Source organism: Psammomys obesus, unplaced genomic scaffold (genome assembly GCF_907164565.1).
Source record: "Psammomys obesus unplaced genomic scaffold, mPsaObe1.curated_primary_1811, whole genome shotgun sequence".
NCBI classification, from domain to species: Eukaryota; Metazoa; Chordata; class Mammalia; order Rodentia; family Muridae; genus Psammomys; species Psammomys obesus.
The window spans coordinates 487,894-502,892 of record NW_026590062.1 but is presented as its reverse complement, the minus strand read 5'-3'; the positions used below and the strand labels follow the sequence as shown (position 1 = coordinate 502,892).

At 40.4% G+C, this 14,999-nt stretch overlaps 1 protein-coding gene across 5 annotated transcripts in view; it reads left to right on the top strand.

The window, feature by feature from the left end:
* The window catches only part of Ep400 (E1A binding protein p400), a 107,107-nt gene that overhangs the window by 12,980 nt on the left and 79,128 nt on the right, over nt 1-14,999 (top strand). For all 5 annotated transcript variants that reach the window (XM_055605729.1, XM_055605727.1, XM_055605728.1 and 2 more), the window contains exon 3: nt 13,996-14,086. In XM_055605729.1, the coding sequence (XP_055461704.1) occupies nt 13,996-14,086 (91 nt within the window). The remainder of the gene's footprint in view (nt 1-13,995; nt 14,087-14,999) is intronic.

The window sequence follows — 14,999 nt, the reverse complement described above, 5'->3', positions numbered from 1 at the left end:
GTGTAGCTGTCTGGGGAGGAAGATGAAGGACTGTCTTGTGACTGATGCTTTCTCAGAGCCAGGTGTTGTCACCAAGAACCAGAACCCATCCTGGGCAGAAAGTTCAGTCAGTGCTGTCTAGGCTTCTCCCCTTTGTGTATGTGGCCCTTGGCCAACAAGACACTGTTGCCAGTCCTCTGGCAACCCACAGGGAAGGCTCTCCCAGTGCAGTGAAGCGTAGTTCCTCTTCCCTGGCTTTCTGGTTTCACTACATGTATGTTTATGTAGGCCTGTCCATAAAAACAAGGTTTTTAAACAAGCGATCTAAGTCACTAGTTGTATTTTGTGTGGGATGTTCACAGTTAAAGTACAGAGTGTCAAATAACTATAAGAATTTTTTTTTTGAGGTTTTAGATGTAGTCTTAGATGTGAGATCATATTTTAAGCTCACACTTTGCAAACACCTATGGAGTAATACTTAAAACAGAAGCTGCTTTTTGGGTTCCTAGAGTGCTGCACAGTAACTCCCACCAACAGCACAGCAGTTCTGAAGTTTTCTGAGGTATGCTGGGGTCTTAGCGACCTGTACTGTGATGCACTGTCTTTTGTGCCTTTGTCTTGTGTAGTGTTTATTATGTTGGTGTAGCTTATTTTGTTTTATGATAAAGCTAAAATAATATAAACTGCTGTCAGCCCTTTGGCAATGAAACCTGCTTTTGGTGAGCAAGTTTGCCTTTGTTCCAGGGTCCTTACTAGCATCTGTGGATGTATCTGTGTGGCTTGGCCATCTGTGTCTTCTTCAACACTGGACCTAGGCTAGGCCATTTTTGTTATTCAAAAGGTGTCAATGATTTTGAGGATCACCACTAGTGCCGTGGAACAGTGGAATTGAGTTCTCTTTGTGTCTGTTACCAATGTTGTCTGTAAACTGATCCTCCTTATCTGCACTTGTGAAGAAACACACAACCTCTCACAGCTTCTACTAAAGCCAGCTTTGCTGTGTGACCCATATGGTAGGCACAGAATGTTATAGCTGTGCAAATCTTTCAAGAAGCCAGCTGTGGGACACTGATACCTGAGTATCTGCCACTCCCATTTTACAGTTGGAAGTTGCGGCATCTAAAATGTTGCCTGTGATCTATATTGGAGTTCTGAAGATTGGCAGCTGTTAGATTGTTATGCTATGAACTTACCAGTCAGCTCAGTGTCCTTTTATAGGATTTGATGCAAAAACATTCCATTTTTAAGCACCTAAACTAGTGAGCTGTCAGCAGTGAAGTTCTAATAATTTTGAGCAGTCTTAAAAATTGTTACCTTTTTTTCTCAAAATATTTCTCTCAGGTAAAGGTTGTGACAGGCAAGGATGGGCAGACTGGGACTCCCGTTGCTATAGCAACCCAGCTTCCGCCAAATGTTTCTGCTGCTTTTTCATCCCAGCAGCAACCGTTTCAGGTACTTTTTGATGGTTCTAAATTGTAGTCTCATCCCAAACGTTTCTTTCATCCAGATATTTTAACCTTCAATTTACTATTTGCTCTTTGGCATTTTTTTTTCCAGAGCCCATTCCTTATTTTGAACAATAAAAGTCTTTCTGCATATACAGTTCTAAAATTCAGTTGCATGAGTGAATGACAACACAGACCTTACTGCATTGTTTTTCTGTGACCTGCAATGTGGTGGTAGCTTGTAGTGTGCATGTCTGCTAATATTCAGCGTTCTGTTATTGTATGCTTAGGGTTCCTGTGTACTGTGTTTAATGTTTGTTGTTTCTTGTGTCTTTTACCTGTATTTTGAAAACAGTGCAAAACAGAACAAGTGAAAAGACATAGTAGGTATTTTCCTTAGCTGGAGGAAATATTCGTGTGAATCACCTATATTACCCCAGGACTGAGATTTCTTAGATTCATGAAGCTGGGATTCACACGCATGGTAAATTCTAGGAGCTTTCGAGATTGTGTGTCCTGGCTTCCAAAAGCAGTTTTGTCCTTGGTGATACTTTTGTTTTTGTTTTTGCTTTTAATTTTAATATAACTTCAAATACAAAAGTGTCTATAGTCATACATACAGTCATACAGGAAGCCCCTATCCCTTTTCTGATTAGTTGCTGTTAGCTTTTGCCCATTTGCATTTCATTCTCATGATTATGCAGTGCCATATGGTATTGTGCTTATCCCTAATGCTTCAACTAGTAGATAAAGGTAGGTCATCCAAGTCAGGAAATGCCACAGTAACCTGGTGCTTCTATGTGCCTGGCATTTGAGATTCAGATTCCACCTCTGGTCCGGCAGAAGTCCTTTGCAGTTGTTTTTTTTTTTCTCCCTAGCCCTGGACATGGTCCAGTATATCCGTATTCTTCACTTGTCATGCCTTTCTGGCTTTCTCCTCTTTTGTGATGGTTGTTTCTGAAGCATGCAGACAACATATTGTGGAATGTTCTGTTGTATGGGATTGTCTGACATGCCCTAATATCATGTTTAAGTCATGTAGTTTTTAGAGGAATGTCACAGAAATGACAGTATGTCTATCTGAGTCTATCATGTCCTCAGGCTGTGGTATTGCCTAGTCCCTGGTGATGTTAACTTGAAGCATCTGAGGTGGGGTCTTCCAGGCCTGTTCAGTGGACATTAATTTTCCTTCTGCAAAAGAGGATATAAATTGTGTAAATGTCCTTCAAACTTAATAATCATTTAGCCACTATTTCAAACACATATTGATGAGTTGCTCTGAATCTGTTACTACTATAAAGACCCGCAGTGGATTCTCTCCCTGTCTCTCTTCTTTCCTCCTTTCCCTTCTTAACTTTTTGAGGCGGTTTTACTCTACCCAAGGCTGAGTTGGAGTTTTTTCTGTAGCTCAGACAGACCACAAACTTACAGTAGTTCTCCCATCTTTCCCCTAAGTTCTGGTGGGTTTATAGTTGTGAATCACTAAAACAGTGTCTCAAGTGACCTGGTCTCAAATTCTCTGTGTAGCCCAAGAAGACCTTTAGACCCTCTTCCTTCTCCCTGCTTCCCACCACACCACCTCCAAACTAAGGTTTCTATTTTCTATATTCCTTCTGCATTTATTAGCTAGCCACGTCTGTTGTTACATTCATTCATGTAGAGATAACCATTTTAATCAGTGAGTCACATGACATTTTAAGTACCTCTTTGGCTTTGTTTACTTAACATTCAGTAATATTCACATTTCTTTGGTCTGTAGTTGTGTGAATGTTGACAAACCAAAGAGTTGTGTACTTCTCAACACCTTTTAAAAAGTTTATTCTTGTCCACTAAACAGTTTCCCATGCACTCTATGCATGGTCTGACCTTTCCTGTCCTCTGCTGAATGCTCTCCAGCTTGTAAGGTTGCGAGTTCTCCAGTGTTGGGTATAGTGGACTCATGGAGCACCTTTCTGGTAAGCTTGTGGTTTCTTCTGATTGATGAATACTGTTACTTCTTCCTGATTCTTGAGTCTGTAACTTGTCATTATTGGTTCCTATATAGCAGAAATTAGTGAAGGGAAATAGGTTTGTTTAGTTTTGCCAACCTTGGAAAGAACCTAATTTTTCTCCATCATGTCTATGCTGTCTTCATAAGTTATTGAAACAAAAGCCACAGTGTGTAAACTGAGATGGTTTAACCCATTCTGAGAAGGAAGGCAACTAACTTACCTAGGTTGCCTTTCCTGTTTTCCTTCTTAGTAGTCATTCTCCATTCTCAGCATGGAGAATATGGTATGTTTAAAATATTTTTTAGATTTGTCTAATATGTATTAGAGCTTTGCTTGAATGTATGTGTGTGTACCATGTGTGTGCCTAGTGTCTGTGGAAACCAGAAGAGGACATCAGATCTTCTGTAACTTGACGTAAGCGGTTGTAAGCCACTATTCAGGTACTGGGAATCAAACCCATGTTTTCTGCAAAACCATTAAGCCTCTCCAGCCTCATTACATTTCTACTAGTTGGACTGTTCTGGTGTTCTCAGGAAGCAGTTTTCGTCTTTTGACCGGTAGTTGAGTATTTATGTTTTAGGGATTCACAAACAAAACTATTGTAACTGTTTACAGATAGCATTTTGTCTGTACTTGGGTGTTCATTTCATTTGCATGAATTACCTGGGAGTCAGTCTTATTATTAGGCCCTATGTGGAGTATATGCTCAACTTTATAGAAGAGGGCTAGACTTTTTTTTTTCCTGTGTGGTTTTCTGTTCTCAGCAGTATTGTGAGAGACCTGTTTCCCATTCCCCACTTCATTACAGCTATAGACCCATTTCCAGTTAGTGGCAGGTATGAGACAGGCTGATGATCTTGAGCATCTTTCCTGCCTGTGTTTATTGGCATGTCTTTTTGGTGAAATGTTTGTATCTTACTCATTTCTTTTTTAGGTTGTTGAATTTAGAAGTTTTTTGTGTGATACAGACACCAAATTTTTGGTACAACAGTACTATGCCAGTTGAAAATTGTTTTTCTTGACTATTGTTTGTAGAGCAAGTATTTAAAAATTTGATGAAGTATAACTTAACATTTTTTCTGTTGTTTTTGTTTTCTGAGTCAGGGTTTCTCTGTGTAGCCTTCACTGTCCTGGAGGCTGTCCTTGAACTCATAGCCATCACCTGCCTCTGGCTCCCTGAGTGCTGGAATTAAAGGCCTGCATCGCTAACCCAGCTTTAACATTTTTTAAAAATGGGTTGTGTTTGTACTTGATCTCAATGAAAAGTCTGAGAAGTGATGAACTGTTCTTCTGATATCATTCCTAACAGTTTTGCTCAATCCAAGGTTACAGGGATTTCCTGGAAGTACAATAATTTGAAATTTAGGCCTGTTATCCTTTTCATTGAAATTCTGTGTGGTGTGATAGATGTTTGTGGGTGTCAGTTTAGGTAAATGGATGTTTGTGCTAGTGTCTGGTCTTGATTGGGTGCTCTCTCACTCTTCCTTTCTCTGTGTATGTTTGTTTGTGATCCAGTATGTGCATAACATGGTACACAAGTGGATGTCAGAGAATTACTTCTAAGAGTCTGTTTTTCCTTCCTGAAGACTGAGTTTAGGTGGTCCTGTCTTGGTCATCAGGCTTGGCTATATGCACCTTTATCCACTCAGCCATCTCATTGGCTCCAGTACCATAAAGTCTCACCTTCGTTCTATTTTCTTTGCTGTTTTGTTTTTTTGTTCTTGTATTTTCTTTTCCTATAGGTTTCAGAATAGACTTGATGTTCTGCTGGGGATTGCATTGCATCTGTTAAAACAGGTTTGTGGAGAACTGGAACCCTGCTGTACTATCAGTTCTTTTTTGTTTTTGAAACAAGGTTTCTCTGTATAGCTTTGGCTGTCCTGGACTCACTTTTCAAACTCACAGCAATCTGCCTGCCTGTGTGCTGGGAACAAAGGCATGCGCTACCATGCCTGGCTTAGGTGTTTCAGGTTTTTTTTTGAAACAGGGTTTCTTTGTGTATCCCTGGCTGTCCTGAAATTCATTCTGTAGACCTGGCTGTCCTCTAACTGAAAAAGATCTGCCTGCTTCTGCCTCCTGAGTGCTGGGATTAAAGGCCTGTGCCACCACCGCCTGGTGGTATTTCAGTTCTTGAATGTCACTCTTTGGTTTCCTTGATTTGTGCTTTGTAATTGTCAGCATGCTAATGTTGTATGCTAACTTGTTAGATTTGTATTTAAGCATATTATTTGTTGTTGTTGTTGTTATAAATAATACCAAAATGGTATTTAAAAACAGTTCCTAGCTCTTCATTGCAAACAGAAATACAGATGGCTATTTTAACCTATATTCTGCATCCTTGCTAAACCTATTCATTTGTTTTTGGAGCTTTGTTGTAGATGCCATGGGGTTTTCTGCATAGAGAATCATGTTTACAAATAGAAAGCTTTACTCTTTCTAATTCTTGTTTTTTGTTGTTTGTTATTTTGAGACAGGATTGTTGGCATACTTTTAAAAGAGCTTTTTAATTTATGTTTCTTATATCTTTATCTCCCTATTCCACCCTAATCCTTTCCAACACTCCAGCACCAGGTAGGAGAGAGAAAGAGTTAGTGGGAGAGGGGATGAAGTTCTTTCTTAGCTGCTTCCTGGTGGAGTTCCTTGGAGCCAGTCCAATCCTTGTTTCAGTAGATCTTTTTTCATAACAGCAACCAGGAGCAGTAAGGGGAAGCAGGAGCAGGATTGTTCTTTCTCTTGTGTACACTCTCTAGGTTCTGGCTTTTATTCTCTCTCCAGAGTCCTCAGATTTAAATTATCTACAGCTGGCAAAGAACTCTTCTCAGAGGCCTCACAGGCAAATAGTTTGCTGCTGTGGACCATCTCAAGCCTACATCCCACACCTGGGACCAAAACAAAAACATGTTTATTTATGTCCATAACGCAGGGTTTCTCTGTGTAGTCTCGGCTGTCCTGGACTAGTTTTGTAGACCAGGCTGGCCTCAAATTCACCCAGATCCTCCAGCCTCTATCTCCCCAAGTACTGGGATTACAGATGTGTGCCACTGTGCCTGGCTCTAATTCTTTTTTAGAGTTATTTGTTTTTTATTTTATGTGTTTTGCCTACATGTATATTTGTATACCACGTGTATACTGTGCCCACGGAGGTCAGAAGAGGGCATCAGATAACCCTGGAACTGGAGTTCATATGTTTGTGAGCTACCGTGTAGGTACCTTTAACAGCTGTTATCTCTCTAGCCCTGAGTCTTAACTCTTTCTTTATTCTTTGCTGTACTGTGCTGTGCCGTGCAGGTAGGACTTCAATGTGATAGTGTTTTATAGCAGTGGAAACCCAGGCACTCAGTCTTGTTCTCAACATCTTCTCTATAATATGAGGGTGGGAGCCATCAGTTTGTATGTCTTTTTCAGGCTGGGGAAATTCCCTTCATCAGTGGATATTGAAGTTTGTCAAGTGATGCTTCTGTGTCTGGTCATGTGATTTGTGATCTCTCTTGAGGCTAAATAAATGTTGTCTTACCTTAAAGTGTAGAATACTTTATAACAGGAGAGCACATTGCTCAGTGTGAAGAGTTTGCTGAGGTTTAACAGTTTGTAACCCATATGGTGTTTGATGTGTCTGCTGTTTTCACCTGGAGGTCTCGGTTTCCTTGCCAAGCAACTATCCAGCCTCTTCCCACAGCTCTTATTTACTTTGATGCTCAGAATATTTGTAATTGACTGCTGAGGCCTTTTCTAGCTGACTCTAATGTACTTTTGATGTGTATCCTACCCCTTCAAGGCACAAAATATTTAAGATTTCTCTTCTGGGCTATCTGTGCTGGTTCAGTTCTGTCATTCAGCACTTAGGAATCAAGAGGCAAGAAATTTGAGGCTAGCTTAGTCTACACAGTGAGTTCTAGGTCAGGCAGAGCTACCCAGTGAGACCCTGTATCCATTTGTTCCTTGATTGAGCCTTGAGATCAGCCAAAGAGCATGGTTCATTTTTGTAGGGAACAGTAACCTAATTCTACTATTTGTGAATTCATCATAATGATCTTAGAGGTAAACATTTTTATAAAAAAAAAAAGTTTTATTTATTTATCTTTTATTTAAAAAAGATTTCTTTACTTATTATGTATACAGTGCTTGCATGTATGCCTGCATGCCAGAAGAGGGCATTAGATCACATTGTAGATGGTTGTGAGCCACCATGTGGTTCCTGGAAATTGAACTCAGGACACCTAGTAGAGCAGTCAGTGCTTTCAACCATTGAGCCATCTGTCCAGCCCTCTTTTTTCTTTTTTTCTTTTCTGAGACAGGGTTTCTCTGTATAGCCCCAGCTGTCCTGGAACTCATTCTGTAGACCAGGCTGAACTTACAAATGCATCTTTTTTTTTCTTTTAAGATGTATTTATTATGTATACATGTATGCTTGTACTCCAGAAGAGGGCACCAGGTCTCATTATAGATGGTTATGAGCCACCATGTGGGTGCTGGGAATTGAACTCAGGACCTCTGGAAAAGCAACTAGTGTCTTAACCTCTGAGCCATCTCTCCAGCCACTGAAGATGAATCTTAAATTAGAAAATTTCAGACAATTCAGCTGGGTGTAGTGGACACACCTTTAATTCCAGCACTGGGAGGCAGAGACAGGCAGATCTCTGAGTTCAAGGACAGCGTGGTCTACATAGAAAAGCCAGAGTTACAGAAACAAACAACAACAACCCAAAATAAAAAGAAAAACTTCTATGTGGAATCCCTGTCAGTATTTGGAGAAATGTAATGTTAGTACATTTATTTGTCATACAGAGGGCTATTTGTGTAAGAACAGTGGGGCTGTGGAAGGTTAAGTATGCCTACAGATATGTGAAATAAATGATGCCTAATGTGTTCAGTGCAAACTAAGTCATTCAGAGTCACAATTAAACATACCAGAGACAAAATTGGATTGATAGGTATTCATGTGAGTGTGTGTGATTTTTTTTTTTTTCACCCTCTTTTGGTGGAGTGTGCTTGATTTAGGCATGAGGAAACATTTTGTTTCACCTGGAAAAGATGAATGATGAGCATTCCCTGCCTCAGTAATGTACTCCTGAGGAACTTTTGAATTTTGTGTGTACTAGAACATAGGTGTAGTGATGTCCTTAAGCAGTGTTGTGTGTAAGTGGAAAGAACCTAAATGCTTTGGAAGCAGCATTGGCCAGTGGCTATGTGTATTTAGGCTGAGTGTCAACAAGAGTGCTCTGTGGGTGAATGAGGGCTGTGCCATAAAAACAAACTCATCAGAAAACAACTCTGTAGATAGAGAAAAGTCTGTCAGTCATGACGGTCTGAAGAGAAGCTTAGTACACAGCTCCAAAAGTGAGGACATTGGAGTTTTCTTAAGTCATTGATCATAATCCCACCGTTCTTGATCATTGGTTGTTTTGTTTTGTTTGAGACAGGGTATCACCATGTAACCCTGGCTAGCCTGGAATTTTCTGTGTAGACCATACTGGGTTCAGACTGCCTCTGCCTCAGGATTGCTGGGATTAAAAGCATGAGCCACCATGCCAGCCTGATCCTTAAAAAATAAAAAACAAAAAACAAAACAAAACCCCCCAAACCATTCATTCATTCTGTGTGTGTGTGTGTGTGTGTGTGTGTGTGTGTAGGTCAGAGGACAGCTTTTGAGAGTCACTTACTTTTTTTTTTTTTTTTGAGACAGGGTTTCACTGTGTAATGCTGGCTATCCTGGAGCTTGTTATGTAGGCTGGCCAGGAATTCAAAGATCTGCCTGCCTTTGCCTCTCAAGTGCTGGGATTGAGGGTGTGCACTGCTATGTCTGCTGTGCAACACTCTCTCTGTCTACCACCCATCTCACCATAGAAGTGCTGGACACTACATCTGGCTTTATGTGGATTAAACTCAGGCCATTTAGGTTTGCACATTAAGTGTTTTAGCTATTGAACCATGTCCTCAGCCCTATTAATGCTATTTTAGATGGTATGCAGTAATTTTCTCCACTTTCCTTCTTAACAGTGTGTTATGAAAAATTTTAAACATGTAGAAACTTGGAATGGGTTATTTAATATTTGATACCTATTTAAATGATATGATTAATTAAAGTCACATGCACACGTGGCTGAGAGGACAACTCCTCTTGAACTGTAGCAGTCCTCCTGCCTCTACTTCCATACTGCTGGCAATACAGGTGTACCGCCACATGACTTGCTCCTTCATGTTATCTTGTACTTCATCAGTATGAGAGCTGTAGTCCATTCAGCTGGTGTTCATGTTTGGGCTCTCCGTCTCCATAGGGAAGTGCTCTTACTGTCCTAGCATTTGTGAGTCAGAAGAGGGCTTGATAGATTTTACATTATGTTTTGCCAAGAATATTGATGGATATATCTGCATATTCCAGCCTTCTTGTTCTCACATATGTTGTCCTGATATCTACACTAAACATTTCATAAGGAATTTCAGGCTAGCTTTTGTTTGCAGCTGTGTGTGCTAATCAGAGTGCAGATCCAGAGTTCACTGTGGCCAGCTGCTTCCAAGAGCTGCTGAGGAGAGTCCTTCCTGCACTGTTCATGCAGAGTAGCTCTGGTGTGACTCCCCTCGAGTGTTAGGGGCTCTACTCAAGTAATTGTTTTTATGTGTGTAATGGAAAGTTTACAGCCATCTGCCTTTTGGGGAGGTGGAGGTGGAGGTGGAGGACAGGGTTTCACTATGTAAACCTGGCTAGCCTTGAGTGGTAGATAGACTCTGCCCCACAAGTGCTGGGATTTTTAAAGATGTATGCTACGAAGTCTGGCTTCTTTTTTTTTTTTAAGATTTTTATTTTATGTACTTAAAGTGTTTTACCTACATGTATGTATGTGTACCACATTTGTTCTGGTACCTGTAGTGACCAGAAGACAATGTTGGATTCCATGGAACTGGAGCTACAAAAAACTTTTTAGCCACTAGGTAGGTGCTGGGAATCAAACTCTGTTCTCTACAAGAGCAAAAAAATGCTCCTAACCATTGAGTCATCTCTCCAGCCCCACTGGACATACTTTTGAAAAGAAGGTTCAGGTGGGTTTTGTATTTGTGTTTTCTGTACCAAAACCTGGTGTTAGAAAACTTGAAGAGATTATAGGTTACTGAGTCTTTTTCACTTACAGATATGTCTTTAAGGGTACTCAGAAAGGCCTCTTTCTTCTTCCTTGACACCATTTTACCTTTAGTGACAGCACCAGTCTTTTAGATAGGGTTTCTCAGTGTAGCCTTGGCTGCCCTGGAACTCACTCTGTAGACCAGGCTGGTCTCAGACTCACAGAGGTCTGCCTGCCTCTGCCTCCCAAGTGCTGGGATTAAAGGCGGACTAGTCTTAGAAGCTCCAGTCTTAGAAAAGCCATGGTCTAGTCATTTAGCTATTTCATTATTTATTTAAAATTGATGAGAAATTTGGCTTTAGGAGCTGCAGTTTCCTGCTGATGTAAGGCTTCCTCCAGTAGGAGGTGAGTGCATTTTTGTGTAGACAGCAAGAGTTGGATCTTCTGTAGGCTACATGGCTGTCATTCCTTCCACTGTTCTTTCTCATGGTGTGTTGTCTAGGGTCTCTGAATGATACATTACATTTATTTATTACTTATGTGAGCCATCTTCTCCCTAGCTAACTTTTTTTTTTAAGAAGGTTTCTTCATGCAGTTCAGGCTGACCTTGTACTTGCAGTCCCCAGAATAGTAGGATTACTAGTGTTGCCCACTGTGTCTGGCTTACTGCGCTCTAGCTGCAAATTTACTCTCCTTTAAGGCAGGTGGTACTTAACCTCTTAGTTTCCTATGTTGGCCTCTGTGTAACTGCCTGGGTGTCTGTCTGCTTGTGGATAATGGTCAGCCAGACTCCCAACATCTTTCAGTTAGAGCTTGGCAGAGGTAACAGGTCTCCTTTGCCCAGCAGTCTCTGCTTTCCCTGTCTTCTTTCCACAGAGTGTATCTTGGGAACTGCCCTCATGCCACATGCCAACTTTGGGAAGCTTGCTAGGCTCCTTTCCTGGAACTTCCTGTATTACCTGCTACCTCTTCATTGTTCTGATGTTTCACCTACAACTTAAGGATATTTGGAGTATGTTTCATCTGATACAGAGTGCTTGGTCACTCCTGAATGCCAAGCCACTTACTTTTTCACTGAAGAGTAACTGTCTTGGATATATAAGTTTGTTTCAGAGTATTTGGGAAACTGAGAAAAGTACACATACATGAATTAAAAGTTATCTATAATCCCATTCACAGAGAAACCACTGTTAAGATGTTTTGATTTTTCAGATTATTCCTTTCATTTCTCCCTTTTTGTCAACCTTTCTTTCTCAGTTAGGGTTTATGTGACAAAACACTGTGACCAAAAAGCAAGATGGAGAGGAAGGAGTTTATTTGGCTTACATTTCCGCATTGTAGTGCAACACTGAAGGAAGTCAGGACAGGAACTCAAGACAGGGCAGGAACGTGGAGGTCGGAGCTGATGCAGAGACCATGAAGGGGTATTTCTTATCAGCTTGTTTCCCATGGTTTGCTCAGTGTGCTTTCTTATAGATCCCAGGACCACCATGACACAGATGGCCCCACCCACAGTGGGCTGGGCCCTCCCCCATCAATCACTAATTAAGAAAATGCCCTACAGGCTTTGCCTTCCGTAAGATCTTAATGGAGGCATTTTTTTTTTTTTTTTCCATTTGAGGTTTCCTTCTTTGAGATAACTCTAGCTTGTGTCAAGATGACGGAAGACCAGCCAGCACACTTCTGTCTCCTGCTCTCTCCTTTCTTCCTCCCTTGTTAAATATGAATAACCTCTGTGCTCACTGTGCCACCTGTTACTGGTGAGCCCATACTCTGTGGTGTGGGTTGCAGGGGCCAAACCTTGTCTCTGTAGGCCTCAAGGCACTTAGTTGAGTAGCTGTGTACATGGCATAGTCTTTTGATTAGCACTAGTAACTTTGGTGTCTAAGGTGCCCCACTGAGGAGATTGGAAGACCCAACTCCTCCCGAGAGAAATTCCACAGCCTATAGCTACTGGCAGGACTGCTGTCAGAGATCTGCTGAGATAGCAGGCGCAGTGCTCAGATGGAAAGGTCAGTTTTAAGTCTTACTGACCAAGATTCAGTTATTGTCCTTTTTTTTTTTTGTAAAGTGGCATGTTAGTTGCATTTCAGGTAATTAGCTTTCATGTTTTTTTTTTTGTTTGTTTGTTTGTTTTCTTTTTTTTTTTTTTGAAGGGGGGTTGTTTCCAGTCCTAGAACCATGTGTAGACCAGGGTTAGGGTAGCCTTGAACTCAGAGATCTACCTGCCAATGCCTCCTGGGATTAAAGGTGTTCGACACCACTGCCTAGTGGTTTTTTTTTTTAATGCATCCATAGCTGGTCTCCCAATCAGAGATCTTTCCACTTCTGCTTTATGAGTGCTGAGATTACAACCATTCTCTGCCCAGCTGAAAGATCTTTTAAAAACTTTTTTGAGACAGGGCCTTACAGTGTAGCCCTGGCTGGCCTGCAACTCATTATGTCCACCAGGCTAGCCTCAACTCACAAAGATCCACCCACCTCTGCCCTTTGAGTACTGGAGTTAAAGAAATGTACCACTAAGTCTGACTATTTATTTTTGGGCAGTTTTGGGTTTATAGCAGAACAGAAATATGGAACAAAAATTGTCTAAATCCTCTTTATCCTGTGTTTCACATATCACATGTATAGTCTTGCTCATTGACATCAGGCACAGGGGTTCACTTGTTTAACTAATTCTGCATGGGCATTATTGTCATCCAGAGTTTACAGTAGATGCTGGGACTCCATTGTTTCTATGCTTTTTGTAGGTTTAGACTGCCATGATGATCATATAAGATACCTATTCATCTTCTCATCCACTTCTTGTAACTACTGACCTTCTTCTGTCCTCATAGCTCTGCATTTTCCAGAATATCAAATTCAGATAGCTGAAACCATGTAGCTTACACAGATTGGGTTCTTCTACTTTACTTATGTAAGTAGCATACACATTTCATTTACATATGTATACACATCTGTACATGTGTAGCTACACATGTACAGATGTGTGTATATATGTGTATTAGTGGTAAATAAAAGAACATCATTTTGAAGATTGAGGATAGTTTATTGTTTATTAGGCTATTCATGTTGTTCCCCAGTAGGAAGGTACCTATACTTTTCCTTTTGTTACTGACTTTTTGTTGTAAAGTTGGGCCAAATAGTATAATCTTAGGTCAACCAAACTGCAGCCTCAGAACTGAAAGTAAGGTTTCCCAGTTCAACCCTTTTGTTTTTATTCAGTAATTAATGCTAGTTCTCAAAGGTTGTAAATTGGTGATTATTTGAAATTCTATTTAAAACCAGAGTAATGAGTCTTTACAAGCCCTTTTTTTCTCTTCGGAGGTAAGTTAGAATCTTATAGTACTTTTGAAACATAAATGTACATTACCTGTGTGTTTAAAGACATTGGGTAGGTAGGTAGAAGCCTCCTTAATGAACGGAGTGAGGTCAGTGTTTGGGAGAGGTATGGTAGTTGTATTGTGTGTTATTTTTCTGATGGCTGTAAAATAAGAATCTTATTGCTTTTAATTTTTTTTCCAGCACCAAGCCCTGACTGGGAGCCTAGTGGTGGGGGCCGGCAGTGCCACAGAAGCCGACCCCTTTAAGAGGCAACAGGTGATGCCACCCACAGGTATGCCCAGTATGGCCAACCGTGCAGCGGCAAGTTAGTTGCCACATGTTTCTAAACTTAATTTTTACTTTAAGTTAATTTTTTTTTGGTTTATTGTTAACTAAAATATTTGTATAAATTTTTAATCTGTATCGAAGTTAGAAATTATCAGTTGATTCTGTACATTCCATCTGATGTCCCATGAACAACCATTATGGTATGACTCACTGGTAGCATTGCCTAGCCACCTTTGGAAGTGATTGTTTATTTGTTTGTTTGTTTATTGTTTCTTTTTTTTTTTTTTTTTGAGACAGGGTCTCTGTGTAGCCCTGACTGTTCTGGAACTACCTTTGTAAACTAGCCTGGCCTTAAACCTTAAACTCACAGAGATCTGCTTGCCTCTGCCTCCTTAGTGCTGGGATTAAAGGCATGCGCCACTACTGCCTGGTGGAAGCCAGTTTTTAAACTGCCAGCTCCCTTTTCCCCATAGTATGATCACACTTTTTTTTTTTTAATGTGGGATACTCAAGTAGTTCAGAAGGTGACTCATAGCTACTTCTGACTTCATGTCTGCTTCTTCTGTAACAATAGCAGGGACCACTGTCAATATTTTGTGGTTCTCACAGACGTTATTCTGTACATACCAAAATTTCCTTACATATGAGTTATTCTGAAAAAAAAATATCAGATTTAAACACATGAACACAGTGTTACTTTATTTATTTTTTAAAGATTTATTTTTATGTATATGAGTATTCTATTTTCATGCACACCTGCTTGCCAGAAGAGGGTATCAGATCACATTATAGATGGTTGTGAACCACCATATGGTTGTTGGGAATTGAACTCAGGACCTCTGGAAGAGCAGCTAACCTCTGAGCCATCTCTCCAGCCCCCACAGTGTTAATTAAAAAAAAAAGAAAAAAAAAAAGAG